This window comes from Branchiostoma belcheri, unplaced genomic scaffold, assembly GCF_001625305.1.
Source record: "Branchiostoma belcheri isolate BF01 breed outbred unplaced genomic scaffold, Haploidv18h27 scaffold27, whole genome shotgun sequence".
In the NCBI taxonomy this organism is placed as follows: domain Eukaryota; kingdom Metazoa; phylum Chordata; class Leptocardii; order Amphioxiformes; family Branchiostomatidae; genus Branchiostoma; species Branchiostoma belcheri.
The window spans coordinates 2,032,232-2,050,800 of NW_017803876.1; the positions used below are offsets into that span (position 1 = coordinate 2,032,232).

Here is an 18,569-nt window from a genome sequence, read left to right on the forward strand (position 1 = left end):
GTAAATTCAACAGACCAATCATCATTTATTTCACATGAAGACGTCAATCTATCCGTCTTTACTTGAAGATCGACTTCTACTTTTCTTATAGCCTCTACCAGGCGTCAGAGACGACTTGAAATAGTAGAAATTGGCCAAACTTGACATAGATAATATGCCAGGGGGGTTAGTGAACTCAAGGACTCAAGGACTTGGTGAACTAAAGAAGGACAGTTTTCAGAGCGGCAATCTGTACTCCTTTAGTGAAACCATGGAGTTAGCTTCTACCTCCATGGTAAAAGAACTCCCCTGGCATCTTATCTGTCCATTCGGCCAATTTTCAGCCTACTCTGAGGCCTCCTGATAGAGGCTACTTTTCTAACCTCTACTGTCCAGCAACAGGTTCAACCAATTAGCCTGCCCGGGAGGAGTCATGTCCGGACACGACCCTCCCCCGGGCCGCGGCCCCTAACCCGCCCCAAATCACCGTGAGAGCAGCTATCATCGCTGTCAGCCCCCCGCCACAAGACAAGGTGAGCAGGGCCCCTGGGGAAGGGAAGGGACCAGCGGCATCAAAAGGCTCAATAAATAAAAAAGCTCAATAAAACACGCGTCTCTACTCCACCTCATTCCAGCACTGACTGGTCTAAGCTGTGTAAGCAATGTTTGCCGGGAAAATAATGACACTTAGAAAGAAGAAAAACTACTAGAAGGTACCACAACCAAACAAACTTTTACAATCGTTTACATCTATGCACCCGTCTGCAGCGATTTCCATGTTTGCTAACGTGTAAGTGTTGAATAATCGTTACAAACGGGGCGTGTGAACCTTCTCACGACTCCAGCAAAAGAAACCGACTGCAATGTGCGGTGCAACTTACGGAGCCCTGCCTTTTCACATGGAAAAACGTGCTGCAAAAGAAAAACAAATATCAGACATACATGCATATCTGTCTGACGGCGAAGAATGTCGCGCGGAGGCGAAGATTTTTTCACACGGTGTCGAATTGAGACGAATGCCCACTGAATGTGATTAGAGGTAGGGTGTGAAACACACGACGAGACCAGATTACCCTTTATTCAAGGCGGGCACTAATGTTGCCAAACACCACAAAATCTTCCGTTTAAGAAAAATGTGTGAAACCCTTCGCCTTTCCTTATTTTGTGTACAAACAGACATCTCATTAGTGTAAACTCTCGCCCATTGGGCTGTGTGTTTGTCAGTTTGTGCTTTATAATGAGCCCACCGCTTATCAGAGATAAAGGAAGAAATCGGAGTGTTTTGAAGAGATTTATCTTCGAAAGACAAGCCGAACCGAGGGATTAAAAGCTGTCTGCAACTTTACTATCTCCCTGAAGACTGATTGGTCATCTCACGGGAACCTGTCCACTTGTTCGTCCGATTTTAAATTTTCTCTCTCTAAGTCTAACCAAACTCGGCAAAGTGGGTGGCGGGCGTGTTTTCATAACCGCTCTTGAGGGTACAAGTTTTATATGCCGTGTTTGCAAACAAACTCGTGTGATCTCACACGAGTGAGGAGCATGTTCTTTGCACAATGACCGCGGCTGTCCATTTAGCGAGAAGCCCACGGCTTGGGTTTCATTGGCGCACGATGAAAAACGTCGTAGAGATTTTCCAGGGAGGGGAAAGACTCCCTCGGGACGGAACCTACGTCCTGTCGGGCAACCGACACCCAATATGGCGTGGGTTTGGCTCGGGTCAAGGCAATTAGCAACCATCTGCGCGGAGCTGATGGCTGAGAACACGTGGAGGAGGTGTGCAAGAACAACTGGTACAAGAGTCGACCTAATCCCGCTCCTGTTGCGTTCAAAGCTAAGAAGGGCAGGAGTCTGACTAGTCGGGATACGTCGCGGACCACGTCGAGCGCTCCCAAAGCCGCTGTTTGTTTGCACGGAGAGGTCGGAAATGATCCTCTTCAAATGCGCAGTCAATGAAAACATCAACAGCGCGTTCCCTCTGATATCCTAGACAACTTAATAGGTCGGCGGCGGGAACCCCTGACAAAATCCATACACAATTTGCTCTCGATTTCCACTGGCTGAGGGGAAGCCTGGAGAGACCGTTATCATTGCCAACCATCCGAGTTAAAGAAGACCACACACCATTTGAGGAGGGCATTCCCGCTAAATGAAAGACACGTGTACAGAGCCTTATAGTGCCGTACCGTACCCGATAATGAAGACACAAATATGCCTGATACAACCTTTAAAGCCTAGTACATGTATATCACCAACATGAGGCGTTTAGCTGTACCGTACCTCGACACTTTTAATCCGTCTCGTAACGTTACCCACCTCGCACGCCTCAGCTGCGAACACGAAAATATATGCCAGCAAATGAAAGGCATATCGTTGTACATGATCTTTTATGACTTGGAGAAACTTAAGAATCTTCATCGTCGCAAACTTCAATGATAGAGCCAGGAGAGAGTGACTGCTGCCTCCCTGTGCGGTGGTCCTCAATCTTCCCTCCTGTCTGCACCTCCAGATAAAACCGTTCCCCGTCTCGACATTCCAATTTGCGCGCGCAGAGATACGCGCAGATTCAGACGGTGATAAGCCCGTCACAATTTTCCGTCCACTTTGCAGGTGACACTCGCGGTTTCTGGAGGTGCTACCTGTAACCTGTCCGAATTCCAACGGTCTGGTGGGCCGATTCGAGCCCTTTGATCAAAGGGACGTAAAATTTAGTACTGTCCAAATCCAATCAAAGGTTGTTGGGGTGACCTTCTATATCTGTTTTTGTCCGTCCTTCCCAACCAACAGTTTTTTGTTTTGGAAAATGTAAGCTTTGCTTGGAGAGTAGAATTTACTTGTTGTAAGTCGAGTGTAAATGTGAACACGTCTGTGACAAAAGGAGTGGAGACAAGGCTGTCGTCTGGTCGTCTTATTGTTTGTTTTCTTTACCCTGAAACTTTATTTAGAAAACAAAAATATTACGCATTTTTCGATTAGGGTCGGCTGCATATTTCCCGCATCAAAGAAGTTTCGTTTCCTGTTCCTGCAGACAGGGAGATGAGGAAAACGGCGTCTTATCGCTGTCCAGTAAACTGCTTTGAAAACAGAGGATTTTATGCCAAACAACAGTTTTTGCTACAAAAATATTGAACGATATCTTTTTCATCACGATAATTTCTGTGCCTTCTATTAAACTTGAGCTGTTGACGTGCAACTTCGAAGATGTTGAAGTTGTTGTATTATCGTCCGTCGAAAAGTAACATACATGCGGTATCTTTTTTTTTGTGAATAAAGGAAGTCAAAAGTTTTGATGACAAGGTGACGATGGCTCAAAAGACCGTGGGAAAAAAAATCAGAAGTTGACGAAAAATTAAAAACCTATGAAAAATTCAGCGTTGATGACCTAACATTAATTGACGACCCCTCGCAATAAAGAGAACTCCACCTTTCCATCTTCAGCGATGGGCGTGCGTAACCTGGTCCTGTTGTCAGGCTCGTCTTGCGAGGAGGGGCAGCTACTGTTAGCGCAAGGTGTGAAATTTCATCAGCAACCCAAAAAACCAAACACAGCACACAGAAGGGGGTGGGTGATTAAGAAAAGATCAATATCATGCACTTGACATGTTCAAGTGAAAATTGTTTCGTATTGAAGTTCATTCCGCCAATCGGATTATCCTGCAAAGTTTGCGTAGACATGATGTCAAGACTATACTAATAGAAAGTAAGAGGAAGAAACACAACACTTGGGTCAGCCTGTCCGTGTCAGCTACTGGAAGTGTGCGCCAAACAAGGACCTGTGCCAAGTGTTCTGTTGACAGTGATGGAAGACAACCACTTAACCTCCAATCTCTTCCAATCAACGAGGTTCGGCCCTCACATGTCAGCCGGCTGACCATGGCTTACGGACATCTGTGGTGCCTGAGGAGGGGGGTGGGAGGGGGGCGGCAGTGATGGATAGCTGATGCGCCGCTGTTTTCTGCAAACAACCCCTTCTGTCTTTCCCAAAGTGCCCCAAACACACTGTGTTTATGTTGTGATTCCGCTGTTGAATGTTATGACATCTAGTATGACCACACTTCGGTTGTTGTGGGTTTTCATGACGGGGGTGTTTGCAGAGTACTTAAAGCTGAATTCAAATTTATTTTGATAACAAGTTACAACATACAAACTTTTTTGTTTTCGATGTAACACGATGGCTATCTGATTCCAGGAGAGTCGGTATCTTAGCTTTCCAAACCCCTGAGCATCAGAGTGTCACTTGTTGCTGTTAGTAATAGCTTTTAAAAACACTTCCCTCTAACTTTGAAAAACAGTTCCTGTCACTTCTGGCTTTTTCAGTATCCTAGCAGTATTCTCCTCTTTCCAAGCTGTATGAAATACTAGAAGTCATTAGTTGCTGTGCAACAATTTCATTCTAGTTTCTGTTATTTTCACTGTCGCTAAAGATGTGACGAAAACGATGAGAGGAAGAACAACAGAAGCGACAACAGAAGTTTCTAAACTGGCTGTCATCAGCTTTTTGGATGACATGAGTGATAATACCTGGGGGATGACAACGGTAGGAACGAACGTTACTAAAAATTAACTGGCGTCTTTGTGACATTTGATCGGAATGGAAATGCATGTACAGAAATCACAGTCAGGGAGGTAAATTATGCTGTAGTATTTCAGAAAATTCCATTGTCCAATTTAGGTGTTGGGTAGTGCGTGTGCAGAGCGAGTGCGCAGACGGTATACGGAAGTGATCTGTCCAAGTCGGTCCGTCGCACGCTGAGAGCAGGAGGACCGTGCGCTCCCTGTATGGTTTCACACTGTTCTGTATGCCGGTCTCACACGAGCCGACACCCTGAAAGGTTCAGCACGAGCCGACTTCAGTTCCCTGTAAGGTCTCACACGAGCCTACTCCCTGTAAGGTCCTACACGAGCCGACGCTCTGTAAAGGCTCTAGCACGAGCCAACCGCTCCGGTTTGGGCAGTGGGGAGGACGGCTGACACGCGTGTAGTTGCAGAAAATGACCAAAAGAATGGCTCGCCACGTAACAACTTCGAATAGAAAGGAGTCCAACTGTTGCATCGCCAGATATAACTCGCTAGTGCAGTGGTGGAGTGATCATGGATAGGTTTAATAGGTTGATCAGTGGATAACACCCCACATACAAGCTAACCCGCAAGTGACCACGCGAACGTTACACAGGGACAAGAAGACATCTGTAGTGGTTTAGTTTCCCTGTCACTTTGCACACATTGGTCCTAACTACTATATGGGAAGTCGGGCTAGTTTATAAAACACCCCGCGCGTGTCGCTTCTTCCTGTGTACTTTTGCAGATACATGTACATGGCAAATAAGGCAATGAGCGCTGGCTGAGGTCGGCCCGTCCAAATTTTTGATCTGACATAAGAAACTGTTTCGTGACCTGTGATGTTAATCTCCAAGCAGATCCTACGGTGGCAAGAAAGTATCCATTGGCCATCGGTGGCTAATGGTTTATGCAAGGTGGATAATGGTCTCGGCTCTAGCCAGACAATACTGCCTTACCACCGTAGCATCTGCTTGGAGATTGAATGTATCGTGATGTCGTTGTTAGGGCTAGGGTTAGACGAGATTTCTATTTTGTCAGGTTTTCTTTGGATAGTCTAGACTATAAACCAACATACGCGTACTCACTCACTCACTGACTCAGAGCAATGGACTATGAGAGATTGGACTTTAAAATATATTTTTGTTTAGACCGTTGAACATACACCCAAGGACACTATATATCCTACATAATCCGTAATGTCTTTGATACATCAGGCTACAACTCCAAACTTCTGCTCCAGGGAAGGTCCACAGACGCGATCCACATCTGGGCGTGCTCGGGCCTGGCAAGGTGCTGAAAACATGGGAACTTGTGAACTGACTGACAGGATTATCCAATCAAGATGCATGAGGTTCCAAGCACTTTTTCCGCACAAGAATCATGGCATCGATATCAGCGTACCAGTGTGTGTCACCGTGTGTGTTCTGTGGAAAAGCGACCAGAAGATTATTCCATTGTGTAGCTCAAAAACGATACATGATACTTCAAATACAATATTTAAAACTCTTTGTTGAATAGAAACTGTGATGTTACTCCGAAGCCTAAGTGTTCAGGCTGTTTCCAGTAAAGTTGGTCGTATTCCTTGTCTTCAGTCTTTGTTATGTTTCTGTGTAGTTCGTCCAAATTGTTACGTTTGTCAATCTGAACATTGTATTGAGGCAATAAGCTTGAAGGAGGTCGTCTTTTATGACCTTGTTGAAGGTTAGCACTTAGAAAAGGTTATTCGATATTTTCGCCGTATCTTACACTAACGACCTGACGACAAACTGCGCAACAGGATTCATCCTCTGTAATATGAACTATGGGAGCAGTGTTCGGGCTACAAAAGGCGACAAAGTCCGCCAGTCTCGCTCGATACACATACAGAAAAGTTCATTCTGACTACTGATACACAAAACCGGAAGCTTGTCTGTATGCCTGTGTGTGTGTGTGTGTGGCACGGCGGGGCATTGTCATGCACCTAGTTGTCACACTATACATACATCCACGGTCAGATGTGTACAAACCCACATCTGGGCGTGTTTCAAGTCCAGCAAGCTGTTGAAAACACGAAAACTTGTGAAACCAGTAAAGGGATTATCTAATCAAGACGCATAATTTACACCCGAAAAGAAGATTTGTGGTTTCTTTAATTTAAAGGAAATTGTCTGGATATGAATATGAAAGACAATAGGTAGTCTTGGGCGTGCTAGGGTACCCAAGCTGTGAAAACGTTGAAAAGTTGTGAAAAAATGATATGAGCTAATCGAGTGATGAATTAACAAGAGAAAAGAAATCCAGACACTGGGTGTCTGCAATATCCAAGATTATGTATATTCGGGGCGTGTAGAAGAAGTTGTGAAATAGACAAAGTCACAAAACATGTAAAATCGTGTCCTTATCCCATAAAATCCGATCACCCGTTTCCTTTAGCACCCGGGATACAAGAGATACTAGAGCACAAATTAAACTGTACCAAAATCTAAACTAAATTAAACAGCGTCGCCTTCAAATAGCTAGAACAAAGCCATTTATCATCACATATAGGAAGCCATAACTTCTATTTCTGTTTTTATAGGATTTCCTTTCTGTGAGTCATTATTCTGAACAATAAGTTATCCATGATGATAAGATAACTTATCGTGACTACACATAGAAATGGTAGTTTAGTAATATGGTATGTCGATATGATTTCTATTTGTTAAATGTATTTGCACTCCAGCCGTTTAGGCTACTAAATCTCTCAAGACTATTGTTTACAATTCATAGACTCGTAAATCTACACAGTGCAAATATTTTATGTCTATGTGGACGCAGATAATCTCCTGGCCGAGCTTTTCGAATCGCGAGAGGACAATAACTATGTCAACAAACCTTTGTATTACGCATAATAGACGGGCAACTTCGACAACCGAGTGAAACGGACACCGGATGATCAGTCGGTCAGTTATTTCACGACTCTCGATCGGTCCAAATTATGCTCCAAGGCGAAGTATCATTCGTATTACTATTAGTCACATCCTCCTGATGGTTAGGAAAATTTCCACCCCAAAAATAAACAGCGTAATCTGACCGACCAACATAGCCTGGTGAACTTGATCGACCGCGATCACTTTTGACCTAGCGATCGACACATGCGGTGTCGAATATAACAATAACAACAACATTCAATGGGAAGTGGCAACTTCTATTTGAAGTTTGTTGGGGCTAAAATGTTGGGTGTCACGGCGTATCGCTCTGTTGTGGTGACCTACAGGGGCGGAGGAATGCTGGTTAATACACAGAGCGAGTGACACGGGGAAGTGTCGTGATGAGTGGCGGCAACTGGGGGCTCTCAGCGAACCCCCCTTTCCTTTAATAGATTTAACGTGGGAACATATTCTAGCAATGGCGCGTATGAAGAAGAAACATTCCCTATGTTTACGGAATGTTGGCCAGCGAACGTTCGGGCCAGCTCACTGGCTCACCGCACATAATCCCCCCTCGTCAGGAGCACGCGCTGCCTCTTATCCCCGCGAGCCAACTCATGAAATATAACCACTTATAGTGGTGCGGTCCAAACTAGGAGGGAGAGGAGCGTGTGTGGCCGGGGACGCGTCCAGCGCTAAGAATGACAGACTCAGGGGGAAGTCTAGCAGCACCAGAGAGTCCGCCTAACCAGCCGCATCCCGGCCATGCCAGCCGTCCCTTTCCCTGCAGGTCAACAGTTCAGACCAGAGGAGTTTTGATCCCAATTTGTCATCTCCGGTCCGACGTCTCTGCACGGCGCGAGGACATGGTCGATATAATACTAGTAATGTCTGTTTTATAGTATTTACTCAGCGCAACTCGACACGGGCACGTCCTATGCTCTCTTGCCACCGAAAATCACCATTAAAATAGTTTCAGAACTCATAAAAATCGTTTCTGCCACTTACGTGGACAAACTTTAGGCGCAATGAAAATAAACGCCTGTTGCGCGTATTACGGTCATTGCCGTGTAGTATTTGTAGTAGACAGACTGCCGCATTCCTGCGATGCCACTGAGTTACTGTAACAACCGCCGTGCTACATGAAACAGCGAGACTCAGAGTCAGATATACATGTAATGATGAAGCATTTTTCTTTACGCGCAGCGCTTGGTATGTGTTTTCGTTTCTGTGTGATGGGCTCTGTATGGGTCCAAGTAATATGATAAAAGTGTATCGTAGCCCCGACGTCGCCCTGCTGTCATTGGCACTTGCTCTGCGACCGGCTTGTAACACGAGACGCGTCCTCCGAATACCCATCAAACTATTTTCAATCAGAATATCAAGAAAAGGTCAGTACACCGTGTAGTAAGTGGAGCTTTTTATAAGCGACACCCGTGACATTACAGTGTGTGTATATCGTCCGACACAACACGACAAGGAGAAGTTGAACACTAACCAGAGGCGCTACTGTGTACTTGGACTGTGTATCGTTTTACCCGGCCGAGAGGAAAAGTTCAGTCTCGGAGATAACGAGGCCAACATCACTCCGGTATCAGCGCATGTGACCGACGGGCCGGTTTACTGATAGTAACCACTTAAGGCGCATACTAGACCTAAACTCGGTGACCTGTGAGAGAGAGTTGACTGTCAGTTTGCCGTAGATTTTACGGGTGAACGCAGCCCGAGGACAGACGTGTCTGGTGGGCGATTCCTGGCAGTTCTGTCACAACTTGTGTGTCTTTTCAACCTAAAAAGGAACACCACCAGGGCTACTACTAGTAGTGTACCCAAGCAGAGGTTTAGACTTCGGCTTATTATATATTTGACGTCTATTTGGACGTTTTTAAAGGGCTTCCTTTTTTGTACCGGTGTCTGCTTTTTCCCCAGCCTCTTTTTAAGTTGTTGGCGAATTGGATGCTGTCCTGCCTACTTGATACTGTCTTGTAGCCACCCAAAATCTGCTTGGAGACTACTATTATTATACCAGGGTCTTCGTTCTGTAGATCTCTGTAAGCTCTAAACTGTCCGATACAAAAAATAGGATAGATGACGACAACCACATGGATTCTTTTTTTCAGTCAAAATAGTCGGTTCACCGTCTACATAGATGCAGTAGTGTTGTCAGGTGGGCTTATGAGACACCTTCATGATCCTTACTGAGTCACTGGACAGCGTCCACCTTGATATCATGTGAAGCCATACCACAAAAGGACGTTCTGAACGCTTGGGAATTTTCGTTCTGAGGACATTCCACCGATTTAGAAAGAATGCGCTGTTTATAAACAATTGGTAGTGGACGCTCAATAGAAAGGTTGGTTTCACGCGTAAATGTTTCGGCGGTGAATCAACAGTTCTCTTTTCAAAAGTGAACGCCCACTCAGAAATATGGCCCCTATTTTCGGATGAATCTGGGTCGTTTTGACTTTCGGAAGACGTCGGTGTGCCCAGACCACACGAAACATGTAGCGTGTGACTGTGCGACAACTATCCCATTGGTGTTTTGTGTGTTCACAATACTGTCTGAAATCCAATCCATACAAAACACACAGCGAAATATTGAGTCATCTTCAAGTGTCTCTCAAAGTGACACCGGAAACTTTTCCTTAAAACCAGGTAAGCTCTTCACATCGATAACGATCGAAACACCGAGTAACTTTAATCTCCGCTTGTGTGAGTTACAGAAAGATCTTCGACCCCCCACCCAATGTTTCACTCGCGTGAAAGTAAAGGTATGTTGGCTTCAGTGAAGCGTGCTGAATACAAAGGAACCAGATATGAGATATTGTAAGTCGCCCAAATACAAGCATGACCGTCTCTGCGTTCGATCCTTTCTTAAGAAGAGCAGGTGCGTTTGGTTCTCTTAAAGACGGCACGTCTGGCGTCTGGACACACACATAAAGTACATAAAGTTGGCTTGTTTTGTTACCGAGCGACAGGTGTGAGCCGGTCTTGCGTTGTTTATCAGGGTGTGCCTCCCTCCCCTTTCCTTTGTCCGTGGCAAGCCGTCTCTCACCTGCCGCTCGGCGCATCACCTGTAAGTATCAGGTAAATGGTCTCCCCTCGGGACATACCTGGGGAGCGGCCGGCTACTGATGCGTGCTGGAGACTGACAATGGCTGGAGAATCGTCGGCGCGCGAGTGGCGCGTGCGGCCGGGCCCAAATCACTGCCTGCTCAATGAGCCGAGCAAATATGGGTCAGAAAAATCCACATTTGTCATAACCACGCGCCGGACGGACTTTGACTTTACATCAAGGGACGGTCGGATCCCCGACCATATACGCTCTCTGAGTTGTTTCTCTGTGATTTATTTCACAAATGAAAACATGTTGTGTGGACATGCCATGCTTGCAAAGCCTGGTGTCACGCCACATGCGACCTTCTGCGACCCTACTTTGTTGACAATCAAGGTTACAGAGAGAGTGGGCAACAGGTATCTCTGATATTCACGGTGAATAAAGTTGAACTTGTTTGGCTTTATAAAACTAATGCCACACCGAACTGGCTAGAGAGCACACACTTTTTAACAACATATGTATCTGTGTAGCAAAGTATATACACATTAAAGGTGTTACAAGTATGGATACATTGATAAAGTTTTAGTCTGTAAAGTCATTTCGTGATTTGATGGGAGGGGGGCACGCAGTAACCAAGTTTAAAACTATTTCGTGGCAGTTAAAAAGCAGTATAATTTCGATACAAAGTACTGTAGTACACGTCGAGTGAAAGCTGTTGCTTTGCGTCGCCTTGGGGCCGGATTTTCCTTGTCAGCATGACGTTTCGTCACGAGGCTGATGACACCGTGAAATCGGCGCGGGCCGGACCGGGGGTCTCTGCGGGCCCTCCCGCCGCTCGCCCCGGCCCTTTGTGTCGGTCCCTCCCACTACAACAAGGGGGCAGGAGGGCGCACCGGGCGGGACGGGACAGCCTCACAGATGGTCAGGTTGTAATTAAATGTCTGAGCCGCAAGATTTTTTTCCTCTGCTAGTGCTACGCTGCGTCCTGTCTTTACTCAACTTTGCCTATCAAAGGCATTTATCTTCGAGCAAATAGCCGCTGTGGTTTCAAGTCTTGTCGGGCACGCGACAGCCAGGCCGGGACAATTAAAAATGAACAAGTAATCACCGAGCTCTGCGGATAAAGAACACTTCAGTCTCCCCTAAATCGGGCAAGCCCACAAATATTGCACATTGAATCAACATAGTCCTGTTAATAGTTTACTTTTCGCAAGTTTAGAGCTAATCATTAATGAATTTGTATACAGCATTAGCGTGCCCTCGCCAATGTGCGGAAAAATCAGGATGGGGCTAAAACATGGGCCGGAGAGAACGCGACAGCTTGCCGCGCTTTCGCGGACAAAGGACTCAGTTTAGATTTGTCTAAACGTATTTATTTGGCTGGACTTTTAATGGCTGGGTAAAAGCTTATGACACGCCGTGTGTGCTAACTAAGTACACCTAACTAGCTGGAACACAACGTTTCTAGGAGGAGGTTTGATCCGAAAGGTGTTCATTGTTTCTCTTTCGCAGTTAATCTACAAGTGTGTAGTGTTGTTGTAAGCCGGGGACACGCCACTCTTTCGCACATGGCATTGGATTGCCTCAAGTCTGAAAAAAATAACAAATCACGGGGGAAGGGGGCTTGGAGTATTTTCATTTGTGTGGAATAAAACTTTAATCACTTTCAGACCCTCCACAAGTGTCTTTGTTCTTGGTTTTTGCCGGAACTCTGATTGTTTGAATCCCTCAGGGGAAAAAAGATGCTGGTTGTGTTATCTGTTGTCCCTCACGTGGCGCGTTCCGAGGAAACAATGGGGGCTCATGCTAGACGACGTTTGGGGCTTGAAGACAAGAAAAATTTGCACTTCTTTGAGCATGCATTTAGCAGGCACGTGCAGACTTGGGGAATCTTTTGTTCGTAGGGGGGCCTGCAGCAGCCTGATTGGCGGAGACTTGCCCCCAGCGAGCGCTCGGTAATTAGTGCCGGTATGGATATTAATAAGGTCGAGTAGACAATACCGGCAGGTGTGGGGCCGGGCCCTGCAGCTGCACACAAAGCCCTGGGTGCATCCGAAGAAAGCGCGGCATTGTCAATATTGGCCAATTTCGATAGCTGGCACGCGCCAAGAACAAAGAACTTCTTCTGTGTGTGCCGGGCACACACGAGACGGGCAAACTCAATATTACAACCCGTGCGCTACTGGCCCAAGTGTGTGGCTCTCTGTAGTAAGGTGTTGCCCCGGTGTGCAGAGACAAAATAAATGTTTTCATAACATTAGGGACAAGCAACAGATTTCTTGCAACTTTTTACCAACTTGGCAGATGGACCCTCTTTATTCATCGTTCCCCCTCTGGAGGTGTTAAACAAGTCAATTAAAAATTCAGAAGTGTGAATTAGATTTGCACACCGACCAACCCGGGCCACATGGCCAATTTGCCCATTGTTCTCGACCAATCAGAGCGTTGTTTATCTGGTACCCCCGGGATGACAGATTGTGCCAAAATTTTATGCGCGGCGGATAATGTATGCATGGCTGGGCCTATAAATTGAGCGGCAGACGCCAGCAGCTCACATTTCCAGTGAGACCACGGTAGTGAGAGGACGTGTTCCCGTGAGCTGACTGCACTGTGTTATTCCACGTTCCACACGCTTGTGTCGCCACCAGTGCAGAGACGGTCCTCTCCTCCCCGACAACAAATCGCGATCATTCCCGAGTGCTACGGACGAGAATCGGACTACTATTGCCGAGGATTGTATGTGCCGACCACGCTGCCCCGCTTCGATCGAGTTTGCCCGCCGGTTCGGGATTTGAAACCATTCGGACGACCAATTGTATCCACACGCACGTTTAAAATTCAACGCCGGGCTGCATTCATCGAGCTGTCACTCAAGCCGCGAGTTGGGCGGAGTTAACAACAAAGGCAACCAAACAGCCAGGACTAGTCTACCTGCGCGATCGTTCCTGACAATAGGAGCAACCAGCGGACACACAGCAACATGGATCCGCAGGCCAGCGGCACTTTGCCGCGGAGCTTCCCGCTAAGAGTGCTTCTAACATTCGGACTTATGGCAGTCTTCGTTTCCGAGGTAAGCAAGCCACGTGCACTTCCCGATCGCCACAATTCGAGTAGTTAGAATGTAGCAAATAGATGTAGCAAACACTCCTCCGATATATGGACTTGTACATGCTGTGCGTAATGTAGTTAGTAGCTCTCGTAGTAACCGCTGTACATAGTTGTGTTGTAGATATAATGTGCTCATCCTAAAATTATCGTGTGTTGTAGGTGAGGAGTTCGGGCGTGTTCGAGCTCCGGCTCGAGTCCTTCTCCAACCCGACCGGGACGACCCAGGCGGGCGCGTGCTGCGGTAGCTCCGGCCGCCCGGAGGCTGCCTGCTCGGCGCCCTGCAGGACCTTCTTCCGTGTCTGCCTCAAGCACTACCAAGCGCATGTGTCCCCCGACCCGCCCTGCACGTTCGGCTCCCTGGAAACCCCCGTCCTGGGAGGAAACTCCTTCGACATCCAGGATACCGACAACTTTGCCAACCCCATCCGCCTGCCTTTCAGTTTCACCTGGCCGGTAAGTTTTGGAAGCATTTTTTTCTCTCTCTGGGAAAATTCTCAACTCGCGGAGATGTTGTTGGCTTATTGCACTGTAAACTCATTGACACGCTGATGCAAGAATTTACATAGCGCTCTTCTCACACGCTCTTGTTCAAACCTGAAGAAAGGGATTTTACACCCAAATGCGACCCTCCTCCGGAAGATCACAGTTTATCCCTCGTTGTTTGTTGTTCTCAAGAGTCTCGTGCAGATAGATAATTTCATGCAATTGTTTGTGTACTTGTGTAACGGCAGTGGCAAAAACCGACCAAAACGGACGCATGGAACTGTATGTAATAACACCCGTGTCTCATGGTGCCCGGGCATATTATATATTATTAATTATGGCAAGAGTTGTAAGCAAAATGTCTGCCTGTTGCAGGGCACGTTCTCCCTGATCGTCGAGGCCTGGCATGAACTGGACGACACCACGACCGCATCCACCGGTGAGTACACGTTTTCACCTCCTGTTTGGTAAACTAACCGATGTCCTAAATGCATTATCGTCCGGGATCACAACAAGTCCCCGAGGCACGGTCTCGTTTGGATTATTGATCAGAAATATTCGCTCGTTTGAGCACGTTGATAGCGGGTAATTTATGGCAGGGGATGATATATTGCCGAGTGTGCCAGTAATGGCCGGCCAGGTCCCGGTGCATGGCTGGTACCGTGTATAATTCAGCCGGGCGCGCGGGGACCGGGGCTTGTGGGACAGTGGCCCTTGTTCCGTGTTACCCCGCGGGTATTTGCCGGGTTCGCGGCAGCTGACGATCGGCTTCCATTCAAACACTGGTGGTTCGATTTGTTTTTCTCTCCACAACACAACTGCATGGGTGAATATATCCATTTAGATCGGTTTGGACGTCGTTCTCTAAAAATTTGATAACAGAACTAGATGATGTCTGGAGTGTTGGCGCGTTTTGGGGGGCGATGCAGGGGGGCTTCAGCTAGCTACGAAGGGGGCAACCCCGTAGTTTTCCCTAGAGGTGTGTTAACGTTATATCCGGAAACCAGCCCTGGGTTTGTGTGTGCATAATGTAGGATGGCCTTCACACAATGTGTTAGCATGTCCGTCTTTAACTTTTACCAAAGTCTGATGTCTGTTGAAGTTTGGCGGGGCGTTCGGCAGATGGCAGGCCTGTGCACCCCCTCTCAATTGACATGTTGCTGCCAACAGCTGCCCTGTGCGGGCCCATTGAATACCAACAACCTCCTTATTCATTATGGATGTGTTTACATTGGCATACAAAAATCGACGAAATCTGTCGAAAAGTCGCGGATTGAGGTGGTTATCGCCGCTGTTCAAATGCAATGGCTCTGTTTATCTTCGCGACTTGACAGGCCGTGCGCCTTCACACGTCTTCTCTCTGGGTTATGTTTTTAACAGCGGCTCGTGGTGCGATTCCACACTGACTCGCCCAAAATTGCCCCGTCTCTGTGATATCTGCCTCCGAAATTTTTCTACCCCAGTACAAAATGAAGTGGACCTTCTGAGATAGCACCAAAGTAATCTGTTTGTAATGCGATATGGATGGGAAAGGCACACAGTGTAGGCAGGCGGGTCTGGTGTAAGATGTTGTGCTGTTGTGAATATCTTAGCGTGTTCTCTGTCGTGCATAAACTGTGGATGTTTTTATCATGTCCTATCTCGGTCGAGGCATACCAACACACCCCCGATGTTGTATCAAAGACAAGCTGTTTCAGGGGTCCTTTTCCGATAAATCGGAAAATGACTGTGCGCAGGCGCCAGGGCTGTGGGAGCACAACAGCTGTCCGTAACACAACATCTATAGGGAATTGTTTGGAACAAAACTAATTCACGCACACAATGATTGTTTCGTGGGTGACACCGTCCTATCAAAAACAAACCGATAGCCACCAGTTTATCTAATTTTGAAAGCCGTTGCTTGCCATTCCATAATTGCAGGGGTTCGTGTTAGGGCACTAACGATGGGAACACCGACAGCAGTGGTATCCACACGACTGGCAGAACGCATTAGCGGCCATGTTTGACGAGTTAAGCAAGGTCAAATGTAAAATGTGTTGCTCGTACACTCAAACTTACACGTTCCTCTCTTTTCTCTACGTTTGTATCACACAGGCTCCAGCCAAACCCGCACCCTGATCACCAGACTGGCTACGCAGCGCCACCTGTCTGTCGGCCAGGTATGGCACGAGGATACCCACATCGAGGGACAGCAGCAGCTCAGCTACGCCTACCGCGTCGTCTGCGACGAGCACAACTACGGCGAGGGATGCTCCGTCTACTGCCGCCCAAGGAACGACGTCTTCGGCCACTACACCTGCAACGAGGAGGGCGAGAAAGTCTGCCTTGATGGGTGGAAGTCTGGCGCGAAGGAGCAGGAGGGCCAGTACTGCACTGAACGTAAGTATTATGATTTTAAAACTTTCTTCACACACGCATGCATTTAATACGACTTCGGGGAGGCAGGATTCGCGTTGGGAAAAGTACACATAGCACAGCGAGCTCCTTACAAGCCACCGACAGGAGGTGTGTCTGTCGCTGGCAGTTAAGCCGTATTTAGGCCCGGGGATGAAGGGACAAGTGGACGGATTACAGATTTGCAGGCACCGTACAGAAAGTTGTGTCTTTGGGGGAAGTATTTACTGACCGTTCCCGGGTAGGAAGCGCTCTGTGCTGAGCTCTTGAGGGGCTTGTGGCTTTGCTTTTCAAAGAAGGCATTGAAGGATTAGATAGACATCTGCTTCACGCCGAGTAAGGCCGACAGAAATCAATCTGCCCCGGCCTTGCCTTGGGACGTCACCCGACCCCGCCTCCCCCGCCTGCCCGGCCCCACACGGAAGTGTTTGTGGACCTGGCACAACATGGGAAAAGCCATTTGGGCGGTGTAGAATTAAGTGGTTTTCTTGTCGGGACGGCGTGCGACTGTGGGATCGGGTGGCGTCGGAAATTGTCGTAAAAAACGACTCGCTGTCGAAGTAACTTAAGGCCACACCTCTGCAGAGATATCATTACCTCCGACCATCACGCCTCGGGGCAGGTGATTCACCTGGGGCACGGCAGATGTTCTTGTGTGATTAGTAAGCTTTGGGGGTTTGAGGACTGAGGCGGAAAAAAACAAACTGCAACAGGTTTTTGTGAAGTGGGTTAGCCAGACAGTTAAAAAACGCGATGTGCGTCTGTGTTTAGGCCTAGGAAAAAAAATGTTGTGTTTCCGGTTACCCGACCGACCCTATGAAAAACCCCCCGACCCTAGCCTTTTTTGGGCCGACCAAAAATTTCGAGCGGCTAGCGGTCGGTTTTCAAAATTGGGGATTTTATCCCCGATAAATGTGCTCGTCATTCCAATTTTCTTCGGTCGGGCGGCGTGGATCGAGCGCTAATTGCACGGATCGGGCCGCTATTCAATTCCATTGTCGGCACAATCCTGTGAATTGACGATGAATTGTCGATCTCGCCATGACGCCACAAAGAAAACGTTGTCATTGGTAGAAAATCTGACACCCCGCTGGCGTTTCACAACAAAATTTTCATGTAAACAACTCCGACTGTCTTTGTTTACATCGCGAAAGCTCACCGATACAAAGTAAACTCCCGCCGGCCGGCCGCCGCCCGATCGCATGGTTGCGGCATGGCGCTAAGTTTTCGGCAGCTCGACGGAAAATAATCCATCCCCAGAAGAAATGTTACGCATGAAAATAACAACTACAACTTGTTTTCCTCGTTATATGAGTTTTTGAGGCCGTAAAATGTTTAAAACGGTTGAAATTTGCTCGAAAAAACGGCTCGAAAATTCACGGCGAGAAAGACAACATGGCCGACCTGTTTTCACAATAACAATGGTCAAAGGTCAAGATAGCATGCAAATGTATAGATACATGTAATAAGTACATATTACAGTGCTAAAACGATACTTTAAACGCATGAAAAATATTTTTTCGGCTACAACTGAAATAAAAATTCAGTTATATTTTAGTAAGGTTAATTTTCAAACATTACTGAGAAATTTTCCGAATTAATTGGTTTCTTGTGTAATATTGTTGTTTCTATGTATGTGTGGTTGGATGCTGTCATTGTAAAGACCCTTTACATATTGGGAGAATCAGATGAGATATTAGAGATTATCACGCTTAGTACCGTGACCCGAGTGTCTCTCAAAAATTGTTTTTGAGTGGAGTTTATAAACATGATCACATTTTTATTTGTTCAGCTGTGTCAATATGTGATTTGTTTGAGAAATAGGATTTGGTTTAGTTTTTAATATATTAATGTCAGTTAACATCTTTGGAATAAATTGCTCCAAGTTCCAGATAGTAAATACATGTACATTTTGTATCATGTATTTTTCACTTGTTGAACTTGTGGAAGCACCGTTGGCCCCCGGTTAGGGGTCATCCGGGGAACCTATGCCCATTTTTTCAAAATTAAGGGTAGAATTTTTTTGAACTATGAGGATAATTAAGTACAGATTTGAACCTTTCTACTGCCTTATACATCTGCAGTTGTACAGAAAATGT

At 46.8% G+C, this 18,569-nt stretch overlaps 1 protein-coding gene across 1 annotated transcript in view; it reads left to right on the forward strand.

Moving 5' to 3' along the window:
- The first annotated feature begins 12,509 nt into the window (after window positions 1-12,509).
- The window catches only part of LOC109472170 (delta-like protein 1), a 12,439-nt gene continuing 6,379 nt past the window's right edge, over window positions 12,510-18,569 (forward strand). The window contains exons 1-4 of the mRNA XM_019771753.1: window positions 12,510-13,555; window positions 13,753-14,046; window positions 14,452-14,515; window positions 16,171-16,455. Coding sequence (XP_019627312.1) covers window positions 13,466-13,555; window positions 13,753-14,046; window positions 14,452-14,515; window positions 16,171-16,455 — 733 coding nt within the window. The 5' untranslated portion in view covers window positions 12,510-13,465. The remainder of the gene's footprint in view (window positions 13,556-13,752; window positions 14,047-14,451; window positions 14,516-16,170; window positions 16,456-18,569) is intronic.